General features: G+C 34.6%; 2 protein-coding genes across 2 annotated transcripts in view; one reads left to right on the forward strand and one right to left on the reverse strand.

Moving 5' to 3' along the window:
* LOC102806177 (uncharacterized) overlaps positions 1 to 13,759 on the forward strand; it is a 28,422-nt gene extending 14,663 nt beyond the window's left edge. Inside the window, exons 3-8 of the mRNA XM_085494782.1 lie at positions 7,845 to 7,893; positions 8,066 to 8,168; positions 8,296 to 8,471; positions 11,863 to 12,032; positions 12,278 to 12,429; positions 12,590 to 13,759. Of these exons, the coding sequence (XP_085350908.1) occupies positions 7,845 to 7,893; positions 8,066 to 8,168; positions 8,296 to 8,471; positions 11,863 to 12,032; positions 12,278 to 12,429; positions 12,590 to 12,707 (768 nt within the window). The 3' untranslated portion in view covers positions 12,708 to 13,759. The remainder of the gene's footprint in view (positions 1 to 7,844; positions 7,894 to 8,065; positions 8,169 to 8,295; positions 8,472 to 11,862; positions 12,033 to 12,277; positions 12,430 to 12,589) is intronic.
* Positions 13,760 to 14,180: 421 nt separating this feature from the next.
* LOC102806299 (G patch domain-containing protein 2-like) lies at positions 14,181 to 22,964 on the reverse strand. Its single transcript, XM_006822101.3, has 9 exons — positions 22,773 to 22,964; positions 21,241 to 21,995; positions 20,807 to 20,874; positions 18,883 to 19,059; positions 18,177 to 18,262; positions 17,536 to 17,609; positions 16,971 to 17,096; positions 16,519 to 16,637; positions 14,181 to 16,118 (listed from the first exon to the last, which is right to left on the reverse strand). The coding sequence occupies exons 2-9, from the start codon at positions 21,987 to 21,989 to the stop codon at positions 15,943 to 15,945; spliced, it is 1,575 nt and encodes a 524-aa protein (XP_006822164.1). The 5' UTR covers positions 21,990 to 21,995; positions 22,773 to 22,964; the 3' UTR covers positions 14,181 to 15,942.
* Between the last annotated feature and the right edge of the window lie 4,361 nt (positions 22,965 to 27,325).

Here is a 27,325-nt window from a genome sequence, read left to right on the forward strand (position 1 = left end):
GCTACAAAGTTACGAAATCATACTCAGTTGCTGTAAGTTTTGTTCAACTGAAGCTTAGGAACTATACCTGCTACACTGCAACAATGAATCAAACTGGTGACAATAATTAAAAATATCACTGTCTTGATGGTGACTAAACCCTGCCATCTCTTGCCATGGTTAATTAGACACATGCACACAATGTGGAATCTTTGAATCAAAGCCTATCCAGAATAAAAACTGAACATGCACACTGCATCAACTTGTTCAGAATGATTAAGATTGGATCAGTTGAGGTTTTACAGAATGTGAACAATTCCGCATTGTGCAGTGATAAATTACTCACATTGGATTGCCAGCTTTATCATATCTGTGTTCCCGGTTTTTGTGTTGCTGGTAATCTATAGCGGCTGGGTAGCTATGAGATAACGGAAATTAGTTTTGATCATACATTCTGTGGTTATAAGTCAGCAAAAATCACCAATCAGACCGTGTTATTCATAAATACATGACCAATTTAGTCTACATATAGGTATGTCCATAAAAGGCTATTTATATATATAGAGGTTAGTGAATGTCATCTTCACATAGAAATCATAATATATTGTTGTACTGTAAATTATCATGTCAAAGGTCTAATTGCTGCCTACTTTGGTTTTTAGAAATACCAAGCATTATATAAAAGGAAGTATTATGCCTCTTACTCAACCCCTGGTCCATGGATACTCTATACGTGTAGCTTTAGAATCAATAAAATAAGTGCTTTTTTTACCTGAATGAATACCTCTTAGCTGAATAAACTAAAATTAGTTCTTGGAAATTCTCTAATTCAGCAGTTGTTCTAAAAGGAGATAGAGAATATAAATTAAAACTGAATGGTTTCCCAAATAATACATTATCTACTGACAATTTTAACAGCAAAACCATTAATCATGACAGCAAAACTATATTATTACAACAGAAACAAACGATAATCTGGGTTTACATGTACTTCTATTGGTGGAGGGGGTGCTTGAAATAGAGAAAATACGATATTTGAATTTTCAATTCTACAAGTTACATATTCATGGTTAATACTTTACCTGAAGTTGACATAATAAGGAATCTTCTGAAGAAGATAGTTGTCATATATCAGCTTCCTCAATGCTACATGAGGCTTAGAACTGGGTGTCAACCAATCCTTTTCTCGTGTCCCTTCTGTTATTGGCCCATGTGCACAGCATCCAGTATCATCATGTTCCAGGGCTGGCCACTCATGTTGATTCGTAATGTGAAATAAAACACTTTTCCACTTTGACTGAAAAAATATGAAACTAGGTGAAACTATATATACTTTTAAATTTAAGAAAAAATGTTTATAGTTCAAAATCAAGAATAAAAGTTTTGTAAAAATGTGCAAGAAAAAATATACTTACAAGAAAGCTCAGTGGAGAACCACTACATTCCCTTGAACAAAACCAAAAATGGTTTACAATGTCTTTTGACCAGGCCAATAAAATGTTGTTTCCTTTCTCCTGTCCGACCTGCCAAAAGAAACAGGATAGGTTAAAATATGAAACTAACATGTATTAACACAAACCGGTAGGCTGGTTGGCATCAAAATCAGTTTTTGGCTGTTGCCATGGCAGCGGTGGGCCAAAATTCTTTTTTTTTAGATTTTTCCTCATTACTAGGTTGAAGGTGTGACCAACCCGCCAAGTTTGAGCGAAATCAGTTAAGCAGAAATAATCACAAGAAATAATATGTGAAAACACTAAATATCACTGACACACACAAAGCCACAAAAGTGATTATAAGGGCAATCCTAGCGGAACGAGCGGATCGCCAACACATATCATTCCACAAGAAACAATAAAAAATACTTACTTTGTTAATCTTCTTTCCTAGATTTTTTGCTGCATGCCAAATATCATAGCTGTGTTTCACTTCAGGGTAAACCCTTTCTATGAATAAACACAGTACAAAGACAGTAAATCATAATGAAATAGTTATCACTGAATAGTAGACAAAGAAGCTATAAGGGTTTACCAATTAGATACAAGAAAATGTATAGAATTGTAAGTGGCTCAATGAACATAAAAAACAGGTTCTCTGGTTTTGGGAAAGCACATCCATAGTTCCTTGTGTTTTCCAATTGAAAATAATACAGCAGGGTATTTACAAACAATTGTTTTTCAAATGTTCAGTTAGGCTGGTTGCAACTTAATACTTACTCATAAAAGCAGTTACTTGGGGATGTGCATCACTGATAACTTCTTTTACTTTTATCCCCTTTTCTTTCAAAAAATCCATAGCTCTTTTAAAGGCTTCTTTCTCCATGTTGGTGGACTTCAATTCTGTCTCTCTTTTATCTATTATTATGACTGCCACAATATCCAGGGTTTCATATTCCATTACGGTATATGTACAAAACTGAGCATTGTACCCTGGAGAATCCATTCTACCATCACCTAAGCAACAAAAAAGTATTATGTTATTTTTTGGCTGTTTTGGGGAATGTTTATTTACAACTTATAATCGTGTTGAAGTGTTATACAAGTGATATTACAGTAAAGATGGGTATTGCCTTTGTGTTGAAGAAAAAAAAGAAAGAGTGGTCTTTAACTTCTTGTAGGCTACTCTGCTATAAAATACTAGTATTATTATATAATAAACTGTATTGTAATTTACAGTTATACTTTCCAATGATTGAATGAATGTTATCAAAACTACATATTTATGACCAACTTACCTGCTATAATAACTTCTTGATCTTTGATATTTTCTAAGACTTTGTTCTGTAAATCTTCCCAGTATTTTTTTATTTCAGGAATACAATAATGTTTTTGAATTCGGTGATGCGTGGACTCATTCACACATCCTACATTCATGAAGTCTAATAATCGTTTTGTCTTTGAATAATTGTTGCCAGACAATACTATGCAAGATGACAAAATGAAATCAGCAGCATTGACCTTGTTCAACAGCGGTTGTGACAACCATTTATGTCCAATGTGGCCATCAGTACATACCTAAAATTTATAAAAATATAAAATAATTCATTTACTTCACAATAAAAAAACTGATGAACAAAAAATAGTTGTGGGGCTCAAGTTAAATTTTTATCTTTAGTAGCCCAAGTGAGCTACTGTCTATCTGAATAGTTGTCATCTGTATAATTCTGTTCTGGGAAATCTAAATTATAATCCTGACTGACCCTTGCATTGAAATGTGGGCTACCAACTGTAAAATATGGGAACCCCCCACATGAAAATTTTTAATCTGTGGAATAATAGCAATATGCTATTTCATAAATCACATATTATATTACATGTACCATTTACAATGCATATTACATATATATTTACATACCCACTCCATGGTGAGGGAAGTCCCTATTTTGGTAAAGTCTATTTCATACGGTTTCTTGCAACCTGGCTCTGGACATTTCTCTGGAATCTTCATCTCCACTAACTGTTTCAGACACGATTCGTACACAATTCCAGCTTTCTGACTGATAATATTCTCTGGATTGTTTATCTTAATGCAATGAGTCTCTGTCATCTTAGAGGGTTGTGCATGACAAATATCTTGCTCATCACTGTCAGAAACTTCTGAACTACTGTCATCTTCATTCCCTATAACCCAAGATGCATCTATACCATTCTGACTAGAAAAAATGTAACGCAACAAAATATTATCTGTAGGACCAGGAAAAATACATTATAATGACACACCAATCAAGATATGAGATTATAGTAACTACCACTTACTTCATTGACAAATCCATCAGAAATTCAGAGTGATCCAAGTCACTGTCATCCAAGTCACTGTCCTCACTCTCCTCTGTGCTACTAGGATGATACGTCTCATCATGCCTATCATCTTGAAAGGTTAGCGACATACTAGATGGGACAAATAAACAGATGTAATAAATAAAATACCAGTACTGTAAAATACTTTATTTTTACTGGGATTTTAGGCATTGTGTGTGGATCTAATTTTCACTGTGTTTTACCAAAACATAACGTAAAGAAAGTAATTTGATTTAGCAGAAAATGCCTCCAGTCAAAATAGTGAAAATAAGTACAATCAATGAAAAACTCAACAGTTATAAAACACACCATTAACTGAAAATAAATTTAAAGGGTAGACTCTAAAAAACTAATAAATAATACTTTCAACATGGGAACTTACTCAGAAACATTATGGCAAAAATCTTCATCATAAGACAGGTTCTCAGGTGCTGTCTTTCTTGAACATATACTGGCGGAATCCCTACAAAAAAATTCCAAGCTGTAACATCAAACTATATCAACAAATTATAATTTATTAACTCGTCAAATATCTCCAGTGAATGGACAATAACTTTAATACTTGCCCTTGAGGAAATTCTTTTAAATACTCAATTCCTGACAGACATTCATAATCGTCACTGAAATAAATAAATAAATAAATGGTCAGTAAAATAAAACATGTATTGCATTGTACACGACATCATTAAACTCCTCGCTTTCCAAAATGACCACGAATGTGAAAAAAATTAATTTATTAAATATTTACGAAAAACCTACAGCGCACGTTTATTTTCAATTGTACTCCTGCAATGCACGGAAAAATTGCATGGAAGCCCATCACATGTGTAACTCGGGAAACAACACATATCCGGTAGAATTGTTGTGAATCGTCCTATTCAAAAAACAAAACAGCTGGGTACAATCCTTTCGTAACAAACACTATTTCCTTGCCTGATGATATATTTACCTTTGACGTGAAATTGTTGACGCGTCTAGGTCGAACGCGAGACAAGCTGCATGAGGACGAACCGGTGTAGACAACATGAATCTAAGAAAAAAATCAAGAAACAAAAATAACATGTCGCCATCGTTTGAAAAAAAAATCGGCTACGAGTGATACTGACTGACGTCGGCTAGAATCACGCTGTACTCTGCAAAACATCAGCTGAGCTTTCCTCGGAAGCGTTCTTCATATTGTAAACCAAAAATAAAACATTAAAAGTACAATAAAAACTTACCTTTCGTTCCGATCAAGTAGATACTTAGCAACGTCGCGGTGATCGACAACATGACATCCACTTCCCTGGCTTGCAAGCTGAAGCCGTAACGACTCCCATCGATCAAATTGATTTCCAATTTGCACTCGACTTTGCCGGTTGTTTTTTTGGATTTCACTCCGACGTCTTTTCTTCGCCGAATCAGTTTTATTAAATGGTGGCCTGCCTCTCTTCATAATTGCAGTTGCACGTGAATTTTGAACCAGATTAGATTTTCCCGCAAGACGTGAACAATACAATGGCCGACAGCAAAATGTAGTACTCCCTAGGTTCGCGTGACTGCGCACTCACCCGAAGCAGTACACTAAGCAGCATTGCATCATGGGATTTATAGTCTCGAGACTAAAAATGACTTAGGCTCTGAGCATCATTTTTCGCAAGAAAGAAAATGCGATTTTACGCGAACGCCGCGCTTGTTTTAATTGGTTGATGTAGCAAATTGACACATTTTCAAAGGCCTTCAAATTAAAATAAGAGACAATACAACTTTAAGACACTGTCAATTGCTTTTTTTAAGTCTACAAAACAGCTGTATATTCTTTTACATTTAGCACCAGTTTCTTTTTTTCCATACAGTATTTTTTCCACTGCTGTCTTCAGAAGAAAAATTGCATCACTTGTGCGCCTGTTTTTTCGAAATCCAAATTGTACCTCATTCATTAATTTGTTTTTCTCCAAGTGGTTTGTTAATCTGCAATTCATAATGCCTGTGAATAATTTTGATAGACAGCTGGATATAGCAATTGCTCTATAATTGGATGGGTTCGATCTGTCACCTGATTTGTGTATTGGTACTAAGATGGTGGATTTCCAACTTGTTGGATACGTGCCACTTTCCAAAATAAAATTGAATAATTTTTGTATACATGGAATTAACAGACTATTTTTGACTCCCGTGTGCAAAGCACAAAAGGGAGTCTTTGCAGTTACCCTGTCTGTATGTCTGTATGTATGTATGTATGTCACTTTTTTTGTTCCACCGTTATCTCAAGAACCACTAATCAAATTTTGATGAAACTTGGTACATAGATGCTCTGGGATAATGCGCAGAGTTGATTAGGTTTTGGTAAAAATCTATGAATATTAATTACCTAATTTGCATGATAATTAGCTGATTTTTAGCTGTTCCAAAACTGTTCCACTGATATCTGAAGAACCACTCATTGGATTTTGATGAAATTTGGCACATGGATGCTCTGAACTAGTGCGCAGATTTGATTAGTTTTGGGTAAAAATCTATGAATATTAATTACCTAATTTGCATGATAATTAACTGATTTTTAGCTGTTCTATGACTTTTCCACTGATTTTTGAAGAACCACTCATTGGATTTCAATGAAACTTGGCACATGGATGCTCTGAACTAATGCACAGATTTGATTAGTTTTGGGTAAAAATCTGTTAATATTATTAATTACCTAATTTACATAATGATTAATCAATTTTCGGCTTTTCCACTGATATCTCAAGTACTAATCATAACATTTCAATAAAACTTGGTACATAGGTGTCCAATGACACTGCACAGACCTGATGGTTTTTAGGGTAATATCAGTACATATTAATTACCTAATTTGCATAATTAATTAACTTTCAGCTTTTGATATTTCGAGTAGTAATGATCACGTTTCAATGAAACTTGGTACATAGTTACTTGAGGACTGTGCAGAGACCTAATTAGTTTTTTGGTAAATATTTGTGCATATTAATCACCTTATTAGCATAATTAGTTAATTTTCAGCTTTTCGCCTGATATCTCAAGTACTAATCATCACATTTCAATGAGACTTGCGACATAGATATTCTAGGACTATGCAGAGACCTGATTAATTTTGAGATAAAAAATTGTGCCTATTAATTACCTAATTTGCATAATTAGTTAATTTTTTGCTGTTCTATGGCTGTTGCACTGATGTCTAAAAACCACTCATTGGATTTCAATGAAACTTTTAAATAGTACCCATCACATTTCAATGAACCTAAGACTATGCACCATATTAGTTTTTGGTAAATATTTATGCTTCTTAATCACCTAATTAACATAATTAATACTAATATCTCAAGTATGGATCATCACATTTGAATAAAACTTGGTATATAAATGCTCTAGGACAATAGACAGCCTGATTAATTTTGGGTTAAAATCTGTTCATATTAATTCTCTAATTAGCATAATAATTAATATTTTTTTGGTTCTAATCACATTCCAATGAAACTTGGTACATTGTGCAGACCTTATTAGTTTTACACCTAAATCTGTTCATATTAGTTACCTTATTTGCATAATTAGTTTTCAGCTATTCCATCAATATCTCAAGTATAAGTAATTTTGAATTAATTTTTAATGTGTCTCCAAAACTCTCAGCACACTGGAGTTCTTTCTAAGCTTTCTTTGATTTGTTTTTAACATTTCATTTGAAATACTGTCTTCTGCTGTTGATAGATAATAAATGTTTGCTGACAGAATATTAGGTTTTGAATCAAAACAAAACATTTCATATTTTTTCTTTATTGTCTTATCAATTATCTATTCCTTGGCTTACAAAATGTCACAAATTCCTTGGACTAGCTGGTAGGGTTACAAAAACAAACAAAAAATGATTACCGGTATCTCATTTACACTATTAGAAGCTGATCTCCGATAGAAGTACTTGTAAACTAACAGTCACATACTGGATTGTTAAAATATGACTGACTGACTGACAAATAGGTATTCTCAGCTTATTCACAGATTTCTGTCACATGGTCTAAATAAGAGTTTATGATGATAACTGTAATTTTCAAAATAATAATTATTTTGCCATTGTTCTAGTGTCCTGGAATGGTCTTGTCTCAGCTGGGTGCTGGAGTAAAGAATGCAAGTAAGTTAGCAATCAGTCAAATATAAATCTTCAAAAAATTTATATACATAGTGGTACTAATTCGAATTGTACAATTTGTCAGACAATAATCTTTTGTGACTTTTTATTTTGTTATATAGACACATTTTAGTTGTTTGTTGAAGTGTTTTTCTGTTTCTTTCTTTCTTCCCAGTCATCACCTTATTGGGTTGTTTAACTGGTGCTCTCATCTATGGTATTGTAGAGCCGGCTGTAATGAAATTGACAAAGCCAAGGCGTCCATACAAGGCTTTTATGTAAGTTACTACTGAATCACATATAAGTAAGTACCTTTGAGCAGAGCAACTCAGAGTGAAAATCAAGTGGAGCATGTGTTATTTGTAATAAAATATATCAAAATCATGTAACGTCATTTCTTTGTAGGTTGAATCAAGTCACCCCCACTCCATTTTTTGTCCTGGCATTACCAATTGCATCAGTTCTAGCTATAGTCATCTTTGTTGTGGAGCACTTTGTACCATGGAGAACTGATCTGACAGTACCAAATGAACCAAATGCTACATGGATATCTGTGAGAGCATGGTCTCCTATTTTGACAGGTATATTCTTCAGTGGATAATTATAAGCATTTTTATTAGTCCCCGATCGGACTGCGTTCAAAAACGGGGACTTATGTTTTTTGACCTTTGTGCGTCTATGCGTTCGTGTGTGTGTACGAAACTGTATCTTAGACATGCCTGGACCAATCACAATCAAACTTCACACATACATCAGACATCATATCATACATATGCACATCAATTTGTTTCACGATCTGATTCAAGATGGCCGAATGGTGGCCATTTTTGTGCTGAATAATCATCAAAATCATTTATGAATGGATTTTGTACATATGGTTGGACATTATGGGACCTTGATGCACATCATTTTATTTTTCAGATCCAATTTAAAATGGCTGACTGGCGGCTTTGACTGATTATGTTCAAATTTTATATATTCATTATACCGTATTTATCCGGGTATAAGCCTAGGGTCCTGAATATGGAAAATTGACAAAAAAAGGGGGGGTGGGCCCCTGCAAAAAAACGAAAAATTTTCAACACGCAGATCGAACTGCGACAGGGAATAGAACAGCAAATGAAAACATGCAACAGAAATAAATGCAATGGAATGCAACATTAGAAGTAAAACAAAATTAATGTATTGCTTATACTGTGACAAATAAACCAGAAATAATAAAAAATCGACAGTGAGAAATCATTTGAATTAGGATTTCCCCGCCAACAAAAACATCCAATACGTGTGAACTCAAAATGAATTAAAATGTCAGGGGTTAAACTGCGTAAAGTGATTTCTGGTCTCGACAAATTAGGAATCATCTGTCATACAAGATCAATAATAATTTACAAATTTACACAGTAAAAATTATACAAATTCATAGCTGTTTGAAAAAACTTCTCAGATCTTTATTTGTACGTTCATTGCCATCTTCGTCAAACTCAAAACCCCCAAAGTCCAAGTCGGCGTCACTGTACTACAACTTCTTCCTAAAGTTTGTCAATATCGTCCCACACAATTTGGACTTAGCACTTTTAATCCACGGATTTTGCAGTCTGTCAGCTTGGCACTTTTCATTCTTGTCTAATCACAATAAAGAGACCAAAAAAAAAATGGGGTCGCTCTGCTGCGATGGCACACAATGCTTTTGTTTACAGTCTGGCAATCATTTTGACCTTTATGCATCTGCTTTCCTGATTGGCTAAGAATGACATCACTACTAGTATTTCATCATAAAGGTCAAATCGTGACATTGCTTTCTTATCAGACTCGACGCTTATCAATCATGGTGAAAGTTATCATTCAGCAAGTTCTGGCGGTTGGAATGTCTCACTATATGGATATCGCGGTGGACTTGAAATAGGAAGTTTTATTTTTATCCAACGACAGAAAAATAGTTTTCATGACAGAAATGCAGCAGTGATGAATGAAAGATGGTAAAAAAGTTGGCAGTCTTCGGCGTGACATTGCAAAATTGCTGGCCCCAGTTATGGATTCACAAGCTGCTACCAAATATTTTATGAAGCCAAAACAATGTGATTTTAACCACTCTCCCAGGTACGGGTTGCTACAATATTGCAACATTGGTTTCATTGTCAACGACGCTAAAGCCAAACGAGTGCAACAATTGCTTAGCGGCTCTTCTTTTACGATTTGCTTGAAACAAACCAAACGGCCGGCCCTTTTTAGGGCCACAAAATATTTCAAAAAGAGAACTAATGTTTCTGCTTTAATATGTTATGATTCTGAAAAAAATCAGGGGTGAACGTGCTGCCCTGAAGGCAGAAAGATGTCACAGCTATTTCGCGTTTTACGCAATTAACAATTATATTTAAAGAATTTTTATGAGCATCACGACGGACTTCAAGAAAGTCAACTGTTAATACAACCACAGTCAACGAATAGAAAATAATTTTTTTTTATTTTTTGTGTAGAAAAAGACCCCCTGGGCGTGTGCCCGGATATGACCTCAACTTCTTTATTGTGTCAAAAGTGGAGGGTGGGTGTTTGCCCAGGCATGGGCTCTTACCCGGATAAGTACGGTACATCATGACATAGATGTATTTGTTTGACTATCTGTTCTAAAAAATCATCAAAAATCAAGCATTTCTGGCATTCCAGAACAGGATCTTGGCGTTTATGGATGGATTTTGTTCAAACTTACCGATAGTACATATGTTGGACATTATGGGACCTTGATGCACATCATTTTATTTTTCAGATCCAATTTTGTTTTAATGAATGCAGTTCTAGTGCCATATCTATGCCATGCTTTGATTGATTATGATCAAATTTTATATATTATTATTCATCATGACATAGATATATTGGTTTGACTATCTGATTTAAAATGGCCAAATGGCAGCATTTTTTGTGCTAAAAAATCATCAAAAATCAAGCATTTCTAGCATTCCAGAACTGGATCTTGGCGTTTATGGATAGATTTAGTTCGAACTTGGTACATACATTAGAGATTATGGGTTCCTGATGCACGTCATTTTATTTTTCAGATCGGATTCAAAAAGGCTGACTGGCGGCCATTTTGTTTAAATGAATGCACTTCTAGCCATATCTCTGATATGCTTTGGCTTATTATGTTCAAATTTTATATATTCATTTTGCATCATGTTATAGATAGATGTCTTCAAAATGACCGACTGGTGGCCATTTTGTTTTAATTAATGCTGTTACAGAGCAGATACAAGATGTCAATCATTTTAATGTTAAAAAATCATATTCAAGCATCAGCTTCCAGATCCATACTTCTGACATGCTTATGTTCCAACTATATTACTATAAACAAAACTATATATCTTAAATTTGATAACTAACAGGGACTGTGCCATGCATGGCTTGTTTTTTAATATTTTTGTGCCAGGCGACAATTCTGGACATCCAATGTCACTCCTCTGACTATTATGTGTGCAAACTGTAACTGCTGACATAGAGTGCATTTTGCCACAGAAACCATATTCCATGTTTGGAACTACCTATGGCAATTTGATACGTAATCTTATTGTCAGCCATGCCCAATCAAACTCAAGCACCTGCTAAACTTCACCAAGGTTCCTCCAAAGTCATATTTGTTAATAGTGGTTTTGTCCTTCCCGTTGAGTCTGCGACACATTTACCCATGGTAAGGATTGAGCCTTTTTGGTGTTGAACCCCGGTAGGATTTGAATGCTACTAACTGGGGTTTGCATGTATTTTACTACTGTGCCAATGCATGTCCCTGTAATTATCTGGTTTTGACACATGGTGTGGTGTGGTGTATGTGATAGCAGGTAGAGGCAAGATGAGATTTCAATGTGTATAGTATGGTAATACACCATTTACCTAACAGTATCAACCTGTACACAAGTGAGTACACTTGTCCTGTTCTGAAAAAATAGCATTGATATAAATCTAATTCATGTATAATCACTTTTAAAGGTGTCATCGTTGGATGCCTTCAAATTCCATTGGTGCTCGCTGTCAAGGATACCATGGGAGGTAGTAGTAGCTACTGCACTGTCGTATCACAGATACTGGTTACAAAACCACTCCGATCACTGTCTCCATATCTGTCAAAGTACAGAACTGGATTGGCAAACTGGTGGCAGGTCAGTATAGATGTAAAATTACTGCATTTTGAATGTATTTTACTGTGACCCGCAATAAAGAATGGAACAGCAATATTGCAGTACTTGTTTGCTAACAAAATAGCTACAATGCACAAAGTGTTGCCACAAGATTTAAGTCACACGCTTGCATATTATTACTGTAAATGTAACTATCTAAGAAGATTTTGAAATGATGGGAGAATTACCTAAATGTCAATATATGAATTTTGTTACATTGTGAATAGGTGTTGTATGTAAGTGGTGCAGTATTCGGGGCATGGATGTCAGCCAATTGTTCAGATACTCTCGGCACTGTAGATGGAGTCTCCACAGCAACATCATTTATTGGAGGGGTAGTCATGGTATTTGGATCTAGGTTGGCAGCAGGCTGCACCAGGTAAGAGGTGGAGGCAAGGTTGAATTATTAAAAAAAAACATAACATAAAAAGTGTTTGCTGTTTAGTTTAATTCCGTGAACTTTACCCGCAAAGTTATAGAATATGAAATTAGTATTCAAAAATACTGATGTAACAGTAAGTTTCTGTTTCTTTTTGCAGTGGTCATGGTTTGTCTGGCGTGGGTACACTATCACTGTTATCATTTGTGACAGTTCCTGCTATATTTGCTGGTGGCATGGCAGCTGCCTTCATGCTCCGGACACTGGCAGTAATCTGAGGCTGCTGAACTGAAATTTAGGCATTATCACAGGAGGCTATAGACTAGTATTACTTTCTATCTGGCTGCCATTCTTAACATAATATAATGAAACCTGTGTAAACTTAACACAAAACTGGTTTGAGCAATTCAATGTACATACTGATACAATAAGAGACATTTCAATACATGTGAGTTTATGGGGCTACGAAATTGGGATCAGTTTGGGAAGGATTTTTAGTCTCACAGGATTTGGTTTAGACCGGTTTTATTGCATTATAATTATCTTACCTAAGACTCTGTAAATACCAGTGTGCATATGCTAACCCATTAAAATTGTATTGTATAGAACCATGTTGAATGGTCTAATTTCGTTCAGGAATCATCCCAACTTGCATTTTAGTCAACAACCAACCACACTTTGGTTCACCCTGTACTCTTTATCATCATTGCCAGCTACCATCAGTGTTCTCAGGGTAATAGGGTCACATTGCTCCCTTGCTATTTAGGGAGTACCTCCCTGGAATTAGTTTTTGTTTTCCCAATTAATAAAGTGCAGAAACAGAAGTAAAATTAGGAAATTATTATCAAACATATTTTCTTATTGACCACCTTGCTAACAAAATTTTACTGAGAACATGACTGTGATTATGAGGAAACCTACTGCACAAATCTCACTTGCGTGACATAATTGGTGTAATTGACAATGTCATTGTTTTGATGGGTGGTGGTCATTTGCTATACGACTACACAAAAGAAGTATTTGATTGAATATTTGCTTACACCAGTCTGCATAATTTTGACGTCACATAAGTGCTTTGTCGCACCACTTATTGGAGAGATGCATTTTGATTCACAATTGTTTTAGTTTTGATATATATACATGTATATGAAATGAAATCAGTACATCAATAATGTACTTTTAAGAAGACTGTAAATATTCTGAATGCGATCAATTGATTTTTATGTACAGCTTTGCTGTGATTATTAATAGTTTTTCTATTGTCTGTAAACTTGCATTCCAAAGGTTTTTTTATTGCACATGTTCGTTAAATAAAAGTTTTAAAAAAATACATTCTGTTGACATGTACATTACAGTTTTCTGCTGTCAACATCACTGTGATAGCTAGTTTTATGATACTGGATACTATGCCCAGGTAATCTGAGGAAAGTACATCCACTGACATACCTTGTTAACCCGTATAGTGATGACTGGGGATATACTAGTGGTTACAGGCATATATACATCCTTGTTATTTTATTAAAACTTGATGTGATGGTCAGACATTTGTGGTTCAAACAAAGAGGTGACATGCATACTGATTTCTTAATCCCACACACAAATCCAGTTAACTGAATCACCCTGCACTCCTTGTGAAACAATGCCAGGTGGTCTTTCTTGTTTTATACAGTCATCTTGTGATTGGTGCAAGCATATTCCAGACTTGTCTACTCAGTACTCAAGGCGAGATACCAGTAAATGACACATGTACATTCACTACAAATCCAATGGTTACTTTTTATTATATAAATACATAGATGATAATTTCTGATTATCACATACTAGAAAATACTAGAAAGTTTAAAAAAAATTAAAATGCATTAATCATTTTATCAACCATTAACAAAATCACAAGTGCTGTAATGATAGTATACATTGTGTGGCAGACCAATTTTTAAATATTAATCCATTTTTCTATTCTGCGCATCAGATAAAAACAGAAAAACAATTTTTGATGGGAAATGGATCAAAAAAGGTCATAGTCTTACATTCATTCAAATTGAGAAAAAAACAATTTTTACACAACAGGACTGGACCCTTTGAATGCCAATAAACCCAAATAATGTTATCAATACCTTTTGATCAAGTTCTGTATCCAATAAGGAAAAAAAATGTTGGCATTCAAAAGAGTTAACAAACGTTATAAAATCATTGCATTTGTACCACATATACTACAAATTACCATGTGATTTCAAAGACATAGCTGATCAATTGATCATTTAATTGCATTGTCATGGGAAGGGATCATCATGCATTTCATGAAAATAAATAAATATATTTTGGGTTAATGCACAACTGAAACGCCCTAATTGGATCTCCATACTTGTCATATAGTAAAGACATACAATAAAACACAAGAATAGATGGTAATTGAGTGGCCCAGATAAAATTAGAACCATTGATATGTGATAAGTTCAAGATGAAATAGCTGAAACTGACAGCACCAACATGTGAATGTAGTCCTGAGACTTGTATACATGCGCTGGGTCAGTGAAATGTTCCTGAGACAGGGTTATGATACTTTCCCTGACCTGAATTGAAATCCTTGATTACACATAGGATACATGTATTGTCACTTATGATGCCAGATACCAGTAGTATTGCAGTTGCATTACACATGTCGCAAAGTGCCAAATATTTTGTGTTTGACAATTGGTTCTTTATGAATTATATATACCACACTCAAATTACTTAGTAATTTAGAAAAAAACCACCAATGAATTCATGTCAGAAGATTTGGTGATAATGGACGTCAATATGTTAATCGATTTTTTTTGCCAAACAAAAAATTTCTCTTTCAACATTTTGGTATCATGCATAGTATTTTTAATATTGAAAATAATTTCTTTAAATTCCAGTGACAAAATTAGGATTTCAACATTCCAAGTTAAAAATATTACTCTTTAAAAAAAATTGTATTAAAGCTTCAACTGAAAACAACAACATTGTAAAGAATAATTCAACAGTTAATGGACACAAAATATCATTACAAATTAAACTATTCCAATAACATGCATGGCATGTGACAACTTGTATACACCATAAAGTAAAATGTTTGTTTTATTTTTATAAAAAACTAAGAACAATAAATTACTATAAATGATCCTCATCTCAAGGGCTTTTTATAACACTTGAATGTTATGAAAGTCTCCATGAAGATTCAGTTTGCAAGACCAAGTCCCTGATCAATGAAAATCATATTTAATCTTTTGAGTGTCGGATACTTTTTCCACCCAAAGTTAAGTGCTAATATTTTCACAATTTGTAAAGTTTTCATCACCATTTTGAACCATACAGTTTTAGATCTTGCTTTTAGTTTTTGGTCAAAAGGTTAGTCAATTTGTATCAATAATAATTTTTAGACAGTGCCAACAGTTGACAATGGCAAGCAATGTCTACACAAGCCTGAACATACGTGCATAACACTATATTCATGACGTTGACAAAAAGAAACCCTGAAAACTATATGCATAGTTATGCATCATTATGGCCAAGTCCTCTACCTTTCGGTCGCATATATGCCAAGACTGGTTCTTGAATGCCAGTTCCTTCACTCCCGAGTCCAGTACCCGGTGTCCAACCCATATTTTGCAGTATTCGATTGCCAATATTACTTTCTGGAATAGGAGCAGCATTTTCACCAACGAAACCTGTACAGTGTAACAGAAATAATTAAATACGCATGTATGGCATAAAATAATCAGTGAAAAATATCACTAATATCATGCAGATGAAATATTTTTGGTAGGAATTAAAGGCAAACTAGTAGGGCATCCAACCTTTACTGAAATTTTAACCCTGCAACACGACGTGTTTATGAAGTGGAAAGTTGGCACCCAAACACAGCTATGCTCTGAACTGACACAGATCCATACATAAATCTCTGTATTTGTTAAATGATAACTGCACTGCAAGCAGAGGATTACAAAAACACATTTGCTGGAAATACCGGTACAAGTACTTCTTACATATGGGTAAGTGCACATAAACCACAACTAGTATAATACTACTATTATTTGTGACGATACAACTACACTATACATCACATACCCATTGGTGTTTTTCTTCTCCTTTTAGCCTCCATACTGTGATGATGTGCACTGCCTTGAACACCGCTGGCTCTCGCTATATATGACTTTAAAGCTATTTCATTGGCAGGACGAGAATTTCTATTGGATAAAAAAATTGTTGATAATCTCACATGATCATATAAAATTCACAAACTGCCAAACTAATTTTCACAAAATACAGAAGAAGTAAAGTACGACTGTGGTTCCCACGTATAAACAGACAAAATGTGTAGTGTAGTAGAAATAATTGCTTTTACTAATTCAATATCAATAAATATGTAAAGAAATAAGATCCACTCTTCAGTAAATTTGTCACATGATATAAACTGGCATTGACGTCTAGTGATATGTTCATTCATATTCATAGTAGCCATCCTCTTTAACGCAGGGAGGAATACATTCGCACATTGTTTGATACAGAAGAGTACAAACCTGTTTTTAACTAAAACTGGGCGAGATTTCCTGTGACTATCTTCGCTATGTATATCTAAAGCATACAAAGATGCTAGATGACCCAGCTGGTCTCGTTGTCTTTTTTTCATTGGGTGCATCCACAATCTAGTTATGGCAAAAAAAAATATTAAAGTGCATAAAACAAGCAGCCTGTCGGCTGAGATAGCTCCGCTGTTAGCAATGCACATTTCAAATAAGGAGCTGAAGATATCATAAGAAAATGAACAATATGTATAGTATCAAAGCAATCAGACTTGCTTGCAAGAAGTCGAAATATCACTTTTCACCAAAAATGACAAAAATATTCAGCAAAATGAACAAATCTGAGAAAGGTCTGTCCAAGGTACATATACACCAAGTATCAAAGCAATAACAATTGTAGTTTTCAAGAAGTCGAAAAAGTAAAAAGTTGACACGGACGACGACAATCACTCGTAAGATGAGCTCCGCTCGACTAAGTCAACAGCGGAGCTAAAAAAGGATAGGTAAGTGTAAATACGTTTTATACATGAGAACATAAATGTATGAAACCAGAGGTACTCACTCGTGTTCATGTGGGTCGTTCATAAACTGTGATATTCTGTCACTGGCAGCTGCTAGCATTCTACCACTAGTTTTCTGTATTAGATGAGATCGAACAATATGTATAGTATCAAAACAATCAGACTTGCTGTTTTCAACAAGAAGTCAAAAATATCACTTTTTACCAAAAATATTCACCAATATAGAGAATTTGAGATATCATCACAAAATGAACAAATCTGAGAAAGGTCCACATGTAGTACCTATATATGTAATATCAGAGCAATTGAACTTGTGGTTTTTAACAAGTCAAAAATATCACTTCTTGCCAAAAATGACAAAAATAATCACCAAAAATAGAGAATTTGAGATTTTGACATGAAATGAACAAATCTGAGAAAGAATCATCCAAAGTACAATGTACTTGCATATCAAATTTGAAAACATTCTGACTCGTGGTTTTGAAAAAGAAGTTGAAAATGTAAAGGTGACGGATGGCGACAGACAATCAGTAATATGAACAGCTCCCCTGTGTCGACTTTGTCGACAGCGGAGCTAAAAATGTGCCATATCTTCAAGGTAATCTCCAATAAAATCAGTTGAACAGTATAGATGACCAAGAGGATATCTTTTAGAATGAAATGCAGTTTTTAATAAACATACTTTTTCTTTCACTCTCCTGCGGCTTCGCTTTCTTATACTGCCATCTTCAACGCCATGAAGTCTACTCAGTCTTGTATTATGGTAGCCTGTTGATATTATAAAGCACATGTAGTTGTTTATCGTGAACAATTTCACATATAATTATTGAAACTCACTTTGTAACTCACCCTATTCCAGTCATTGTACATTATACATTGAACTATAAGTAACAAGCCATGCATGGCACAGTCTCTGTTCGATATCGAATTTAAGATATATAGTTTTGTTTATAGTAATATAGTTGGAATATAAACATGTCAGGAATATGATTATGATTTTTAATATTAAAATGATTGACATCTTATATCTGATCGTAAAACAAGTACTTGTCCATATTGAGAGATATTGCTCTGGAACAGCATTAATTAAAACAAAATTGGCCATTTTGAATACATCTATAACATAATCTATAACGAATATATAAAATTTTAACATAATCAGTCAAAGCATGTCAGAGATATGGCTCCAGAAGCGCATTCATTAATACAAAAATTCCGCCAGTCAGCAATTTTGAATCTGATCTGGAAAATAAAATGATGTGCACCAGGAACCCATAATGTCCAATGTATTTACAAGCTTGAACAAAATCAATCTATAAATGCCACAAATGCTTGATTTTTGATGACTGTGTCTGGACTAAAAAGTACATAACTACAAAGTATATAACCTCTTTGACAAGATCTGGACATCAGAGGGAAGACACCGTTCAATATAGATTCAAAATGAGGATCTTTTTCTAGACTGTCATCTACAGCCATTCTATCTCTGTCCCACCAGGGAATAACTCCTGGCACACCATACACTGTCCCCGGCTCATGGAAGAAATCACTTTGTTCATCATCACCTAGAAAAGAACATTTGCACAAAAATAGATTCAGAATATTTAATATTGACAACATTGTCTGGTTTGCATGGTTTTGCCGGAGCTAACCATCCATGGCCATCCCCACAAACCTGTGCGTGATCATAGTAGAAAAAGATGTATTTGATCTCAGTTAAGTTGAATGATTTTATTAAGTGCCAATCCATCAATTAGTGTTCTTGTAACACAATCAGTTTCAAATTTAAACCAACAGATTTTTTTTCAGAAAACAAAGGCCAGAAGGGATAATGATATGCTAATGAGATGCACAACACTCGATTGCAACTTTGTTGCGATTCTAAGGCACTTTCGGATTTTTACACACAAACTTGTACACAGACGAAATTTCACACTGTATAACATACTGCACAATAAATAATATCTACAAATAGATTTGTATGCATTTGCAGATTACGGTACTGTATTCTACAATCTCTTGAATAGACTAATTCGTTAGCAACGGTCACTCTTTTAGTAACCGTGCAGACAGCCGTCTGACACAGCCGATTGCGGCATGTTCGACTTCCGGCAGAGTGACTGTACATTCCATGTTTAATCTAGACATCGGGGAAATTAAAATAAAAAAAGTCAATAAAAAAAAAATGATAACGAAAAAAATACTCAGTATATTATTTAATGTAATATATATTTATTTTCTTATTTTAGATAACGAAAAGTATATTCTAAAAGAAGTCAAAACAAAAACGAATGCATTCTTAGTAGCAAATGATCACGGTAACGGTCATGCTGCTTCACACAAGTGAATAACTTACTTGTTTTCGAAGTGTTACAATTGCTGATTATTAATCAGTAGTGATTACAATAATGTACAAAAAATAAATTCGTTGAATTGTTGTGAAATTTAAACTTAGTTTCACCGCAAGCGAATGATTTTGGTCACATATAAATGCTCGATCCGATACAATATCCGCTATGTTAGTTCAAACATCTTTAGTGACTTGAAACTGTTATGTTGACCTGATAGGTCAAGTCGCTAATTAACCAATCGAAATGCTGGATGGTACCAACATGATTAAATTACCATAGCTCATTTAAATATGTTAATGTAGTTCAGCGACCTCATGGTAAACGAAACACGGAAGAGATTTACCGTTGTTGTAGTGCGATCGTTTGGCTTTGATTTTGATGGGAAAACTGCATGATTTTTTTTTAAATCAAGAAATTAGTTGTTTTCGACAGATAAGCTGAGCATTGAAGAAGAATTTAACACTTTTGAAGATAATAACAGCTCATTGTCGAAACGCAGTTTACCCAGACACGTTACACACAATAAACCTGTACTCTGGAATAAGCGTCAATGACTACGGAAAACCTTAATTAGACTCTAATTTAAGCGTCAGGAATCATTGAAATGTTCGAAAAATTATGCCTTAATTTAAAATTAAATGGTATATCTTTTTCTGAAATATGTGGTGGCTGTTTGGTTTGTGAAAGTTTGGGGTGCGGCTTATATTGCAGACTTTTCCCTGGGATCAAAACTTGTCAATTTCAACATGAAACAATGTCTCAAGTTAGGGGTGCGGCTTCTATTAAAGCTGCGGCCTCAAAAAGGAATTTTACGGTACATCTGGCAGATTCAATTTAGCAGATTTTACTTATCATCAGTGAAAACAGTGAATTGAAAACCCACTGTCAATAACCAATACCTTTACAGAAGCTACATAAAAATTGCATGATGGAAAGACTACTATTTAATCCAAAAACTCACCTTCTCGACCTTCATCATTAGTGTAAAGTCCAAAATCATCACTACTTGAACTTAAACTGCTTGTTTCACTGAAAAAAACATTATGAAAGATATATTATTAATGTACAATGTAATAACTTTCTCTTATCTAGTAATAACAATCAATACTATTTCCATACTAGATTAGAATAGAGTACTACTGTACATGATCACTGACATGAATAAAGTCATGAGAAGATTATCAGTACTAATATAAAGGTGGATACACAAGAGGAAAGAAGATTAACAGAGATGAAGTACTGAATTTGAATGACATGCAATTGCTTGATTCACCTTCCTTATCACATTATTTTCTTTTTGGTATTTGGCCCAAATAAATAATAAATTATAATTATGTTGATATCTCGTTATAGTAGTAATGTAATAATATTTGAATATTTATAATGCAGACTTACGAATCACTATCATCTCGTGCTATTGGAGTGTCCTCATCGCTACATTCCATATTGTTCTCGTGTAATCTTTCTACAATCCCATAATCCTTTTCATCAAAATCTTCCTTTGACACTTCCATGTCGTCTGCTTTCCCGGATTTCTTTTTGTTTTTCATTTTACACCTCCTTCTAGATTCAGGTTTCAGGGTACATGCATGTTTGAAATGTTGAATATTTTCTATATCCACCATAGGTTCATCTACTCCTCCATTTCTTCTACCTCTTTTCCGTGCTCTCATCTCCTGGCTTAACAAATCAGGGAGTGAAGCGCTTTTACTAATAACTGTTGTAGTACATGACCCTGATGCTTCTACTGTCATTCTTTTCATTCTTCGTCGCCGTCTGCGTGGCGGGACGTTGTAATTTTCCGTAACTGAGTCTGATTCACCATAAAATGTGTTCGTCATAGACAGATTGACTGTTGATAGTCGCCTGGTAACAGTGTCATCTGAATCGCTATTTTGTTGTGCTGTCACATTTTCCATGTAATCTTTCAAAGCTTCGTCTAAGCTAGATTCGGAAGCCTCACTCATATTACCATAATCCCATATCAAATTAGAATCAGAGCGTCGCTTTTTTCCTCGTTGTTTCCGAGAAAGTCGCCGACATTGCTTTGGGGTTAAAATAACCGAATTTTGATCGTCTAGGTCCACCTGTTGCGTGGATGACTCTTCTAGTGCATATGACAAGTCATGAGCCAAGTCCTCCATGTTGTCCTGTGTGAAGTATGTGAATAATGAGAGACTAAAAAACCTGTATTTATTATACAATAACAAAATTATAAACCAGTAGAGAAGTAATGTAAAATTCAGCAGATATTAAAACATCCATGGATCCTGTAATTATTGGCCCATTAGAAACACTGTAAAATATTTTATTTTAGCTGGAATTTTGTGTTTTGTATAGAATTTATTTTCACTGATTTGTGACGAGTTGAATGTAAAATATAGAAAAAAAGTTATATTTGCTGGATTTTAATTTCAATGAATCATTCCTTCAATGAGTAGTACATGCAAATATAGTTTTATATTACATTGTAAGAGATATTTCATTGGAATGTATTTAAGAGATTAAATATTCACTGCATTATGACAAACCATTTGAGGTCTCGTATGATATCGTGGTAGGGTTAATCCTCGTCAACATCGTATCACTATGTCTATTCACATTTACATAATTTACCAGTGTATAGTTAAACACCGACAAATTATGAATCGTTAGTGTAGGAATTCAATATTTTTTTTTTAAAAAAACATGCTTTATTGGTGAGCTTTTTGTTGGTACTGTACACATATAAAGCTTTGTGATACAGCGGGTCACACTAAACTACGACCGAGGCGCTACTGATAAACGAGACAATATGCCCGTGGCAGCCATGACAGAGTGCAAATGAAAATCATGGCGTTGTTTTCAAAACCAACTTGCTGTGTGATCTCGTTTCTGTATCATTGAGTAGAAGAACAGGCATCGTAAAAATAATCTAGACATCTTACCGTTCAGTTCGTGTGCGGACAACTTAACCTTTCTCGGCAGATACTTTCGTTCATTACGTACGAGTTGAAAATCGCCAAACTGTTGACGTTTTAATAGATCGATCATGCAAAGCACGAGATTTGGGTTCCAGCCTTGATTGTGTACATATTGCATGCTCAGGGACGGCGACCTCTCGTGTGAAACAGCCAATCAGAGACGACTATGAGGACACGACCCCTTAGGTAATGGCAATAAAACAAAATGTTCGCATTACTATCACGTGCACGTTACTATGGCTCACACCGTGGCGATAGATATTGCGTAAAAAGGTATAAGACATGTTATTCAGAGATGTAAATAATGTAATAACATACATAAACTGTTTCCAAATGTAAATACAGTGTGTTAGTGAAAATTTATATACGAAATAACAAGTGTAGCAATAAATATTGTTCTCAAGCATGATCTCCTGATCGTCATTTTTACATGTAATTACATTTGTCACCATTAGAAACTCTATACAATGTATAGCAGACATGTTCTTCATTTAATTACTTTCACATAAATCGCTATACATTCAGTATATGACAATGAATTCAGGAACAAATCTACAAATGGCTGTTGGGTTGCCACATTAAGATGTCACTTGATGAACATGTACATGGAAGGACGAGCAATAACAAGACAAGTCAAAAAGAAACCAACCATACGTAGTCTGGCAAAAGTAAAGAAGAAATAGTGGATTTTAGGCATAGGATTGGAATCCCCAATGTTACCTGGATTATACACAACTAAATAACCAAGCACGATGGAAATGCAGAAAGGCAGTTAGATTCCACGAAAAACCAATTGCAAATGAAGCCCAAAAAAAATACATTATTCCCGAACCCAACGCTTAGCACCGGTAAGACTAGACCTAAGATTAACCAAAAAAGTAACCGTGGATTAACAGAACTAATGAACATGGATGTAACCATGAAGTATAGCTCCATGATGTAACTATAGTCATTACAGATACGGAAAAGGCTTAGTGTACTCAACAATCCCTATTGTTTTCATACACGAGGATGTTAGGTCTATTTGATCCTACCAATCAGAGTGTTATCAAATATCACTGTTACCCATCAGTCTATTACAAATGACGGGCGATGGTCGTCGCGCCGCACATGTGCGACATCTGTATTGATCAACATGGGTGTACTTGTTGACAATAATTTTTGACCACCACATCAACTCTATAGCGCTAAAAGCCATATCATATTCCGGGTATTGTACGTCGTTCTTTAACCTTCCTGGATCAGAGACACTTGTTTTGCTTTATAAGGCCTTTTTTGAATTAATAACCATATCAATTTTGTCACATTGATCCTTTAGGAGCTGTTCAATGCTGAACCATTACACTTATCTCTGCACTGAAGTGGCTGCCGTGTGGGGCCAGACAGTCACTCAAACTACAGTAACTCACACTGGCATACAGAAGGTTACTGCGCGGGGACATGATGATTCAATCTTATAAATATGTAAATCACAAATATTAAGCCAAGCACGATATTCTAATTTTACATGGGAGGATAAACTTCTTCACCAACAGATTTGTGAATATCTGGAGCATTTTACCTTGAATAGAATAGAATAGAATAGAATAGAATAGAATAGAATAGAATAGAATAGAATAGAATAGAATAGAATAGAATAGAATAGAATAGAATAGAATAGAATATTGCTTTATTACAACGTTAAAGAAAATTTGACAATTCTTTTTTGGTTTCTACACATGTAGAAGGTAATAAAGTTAAAAACAAACAAAACAAAAAGTGAGACAAACCACAGTCCCTCTATATTATTCAGAGATGTAAATAATGTAATAACATACATAAACTGTTTCCAAATGTAAATACAGTGTGTTAGTGAAAATTTATATACGAAATAACAAGTGTAGCAATAAATATTGTTCTCAAGCATGATCTCCTGATCGTCATTTTTACATGTAATTACATTTGTCACCATTAGAAACTCTATACAATGTATAGCAGACATGTTCTTCATTTAATTACTTTCACATAAATCGCTATACATTCAGTATATGACAATGAATTCAGGAACAAATCTACAAATGGCTGTTGGGTTGCCACATTAAGATGTCACTTGATGAACATGTACATGGAAGGACGAGCAATAACAAGACAAGTCAAAAAGAAACCAACCATACGTAGTCTGGCAAAAGTAAAGAAGAAATAGTGGATTTTAGGCATAGGATTGGAATCCCCAATGTTACCTGGATTATACACAACTAAATAACCAAGCACGATGGAAATGCAGAAAGGCAGTTAGATTCCACGAAAAACCAATTGCAAATGAAGCCCAAAAAAAATACATTATTCCCGAACCCAACGCTTAGCACCGGTAAGACTAGACCTAAGATTAACCAAAAAAGTAACCGTGGATTAACAGAACTAATGAACATGGATGTAACCATGAAGTATAGCTCCATGATGTAACTATAGTCATTACAGATACGGAAAAGGCTTAGTGTACTCAACAATCCCTATTGTTTTCATACACGAGGATGTTAGGTCTATTTGATCCTACCAATCAGAGTGTTATCAAATATCACTGTTACCCATCAGTCTATTACAAATGACGGGCGATGGTCGTCGCGCCGCACATGTGCGACATCTGTATTGATCAACATGGGTGTACTTGTTGACAATAATTTTTGACCACCACATCAACTCTATAGCGCTAAAAGCCATATCATATTCCGGGTATTGTACGTCGTTCTTTAACCTTCCTGGATCAGAGACACTTGTTTTGCTTTATAAGGCCTTTTTTGAATTAATAACCATATCAATTTTGTCACATTGATCCTTTAGGAGCTGTTCAATGCTGAACCATTACACTTATCTCTGCACTGAAGTGGCTGCCGTGTGGGGCCAGACAGTCACTCAAACTACAGTAACTCACACTGGCATACAGAAGGTTACTGCGCGGGGACATGATGATTCAATCTTATAAATATGTAAATCACAAATATTAAGCCAAGCACGATATTCTAATTTTACATGGGAGGATAAACTTCTTCACCAACAGATTTGTGAATATCTGGAGCATTTTACCTTGAATAGAATAGAATAGAATAGAATAGAATAGAATAGAATAGAATAGAATAGAATAGAATAGAATAGAATAGAATAGAATAGAATAGAATAGAATAGAATAGAATAGAATATTGCTTTATTACAACGTTAAAGAAAATTTGACAATTCTTTTTTGGTTTCTACACATGTAGAAGGTAATAAAGTTAAAAACAAACAAAACAAAAAGTGAGACAAACCACAGTCCCTCTATAGAGGGACTGTGGACAAACAAACAAGAAAAAGTAAACTACTGTGGTAATATTATTTGCTCTCTTATTGTATACGCTGTTTTGATATATTTAATTAACCCCAGTAATTGTTGTCTAGTATGGGCATTCATAATACATATAAATTTGTCCTTGTTTTTGATACCATTGATGTTATCAAACAAGGAATATAATTCCTGTTTTTCAGATTCATAAAGTACACATTCTGTGATAAAGTGCACTTCATCCTCTATGACTTGGCACTTGATGCATTTTCTGTCCACAATATTTGTTTTTGGTCGTGTATGTCTACCTGTTTCTATATGTAATTTGTGGCTGTTCAGTCTGAATTTGCTTAAAATTCTGATTGCCTGTCTAAGTATCATTAAGCTGATCTATGTAGACTTTTTGTTTTATATCATTTTTGAAAAGCTGATATGTTCTGAGTTTTGAATCAGCCCTTTGCATGTCCTTCTTCCAGATATCAAGACAGTGACTTGCTGAGATTTTTTGAAAGTTTAGCTTCGTGACATCTTGATTAATACTGTATTCCTTTTTAATTTTTGTTAGTCTTGACAGCCAATGATCATTCAGGGTCATTCCTAGTGATATTCAATGGAATAACATCACCATCATTTTTTCAATCAAGATTTAATATCACTCTCAACAAGAAATAAGCATGTAGGCAAATATTATCTATACTACCATAACTTTTCTTGCCCATCCCATCCATTATATTGGATTACGCTTGTTTTTTTATGTTTCAAACTCTTGCAACTGTCTGAACTCTTGTACCTATATCACATTCGTAAACTGAAGTGTCTTCTCACACATTTGCATTTTTCTCTCTGTAACCTTTACCATTCATAGAAAAGAAGTAAGTGTTAATAAAATTCTTATTTGTATACGGTATCTGGCCAGAATTTCGGCCGAATGCCAGTGATCTTACAACGAGCCGGCTGTGGGTAAAATTGTAGATTCCTATCTTGCCTGTACAGTTATGTACGACATATGCAGTTCGGGACAAAATACAACCGAGAACGTAATTTTTGTTTTGGCTTATTATATAGATTAATATCTGCAGAAGAAAAAAACACATTTTGTAACGAATGACAGTGTATTTATTTGAAGTATACAGCCTGGGTCCAGCCCGGGCATTCAAGTCCCTAGGTGCCGAATACACAAAACAATACAATGTTCCATTATTGGGGTCACGTGACTGTTCCGTTC

The sequence above is a fragment of the Saccoglossus kowalevskii genome, chromosome 2 (genome assembly GCF_978046115.1).
Source record: "Saccoglossus kowalevskii chromosome 2, keSacKowa6.1, whole genome shotgun sequence".
NCBI classification, from domain to species: Eukaryota; Metazoa; Hemichordata; class Enteropneusta; family Harrimaniidae; genus Saccoglossus; species Saccoglossus kowalevskii.

Bases quoted from the DNA above. Each gene is read 5' to 3' on its own strand.
- LOC102806299 (XM_006822101.3), bottom strand. From the start codon at position 21,989: ATGGAGGACTTGGCTCATGACTTGTCATATGCACTAGAAGAGTCATCC. The intron at 20,875-21,240 runs GTAAGTCTGCAT...TGTTTTTTTCAG, and splicing joins GCACGAGATGATAGTGATTC to TGAAACAAGCAGTTTAAGTT. The intron at 16,638-16,970 runs GTTTGTACTCTT...TTTATCCAATAG, and splicing joins CCAGTTTTAGTTAAAAACAG to AAATTCTCGTCCTGCCAATG.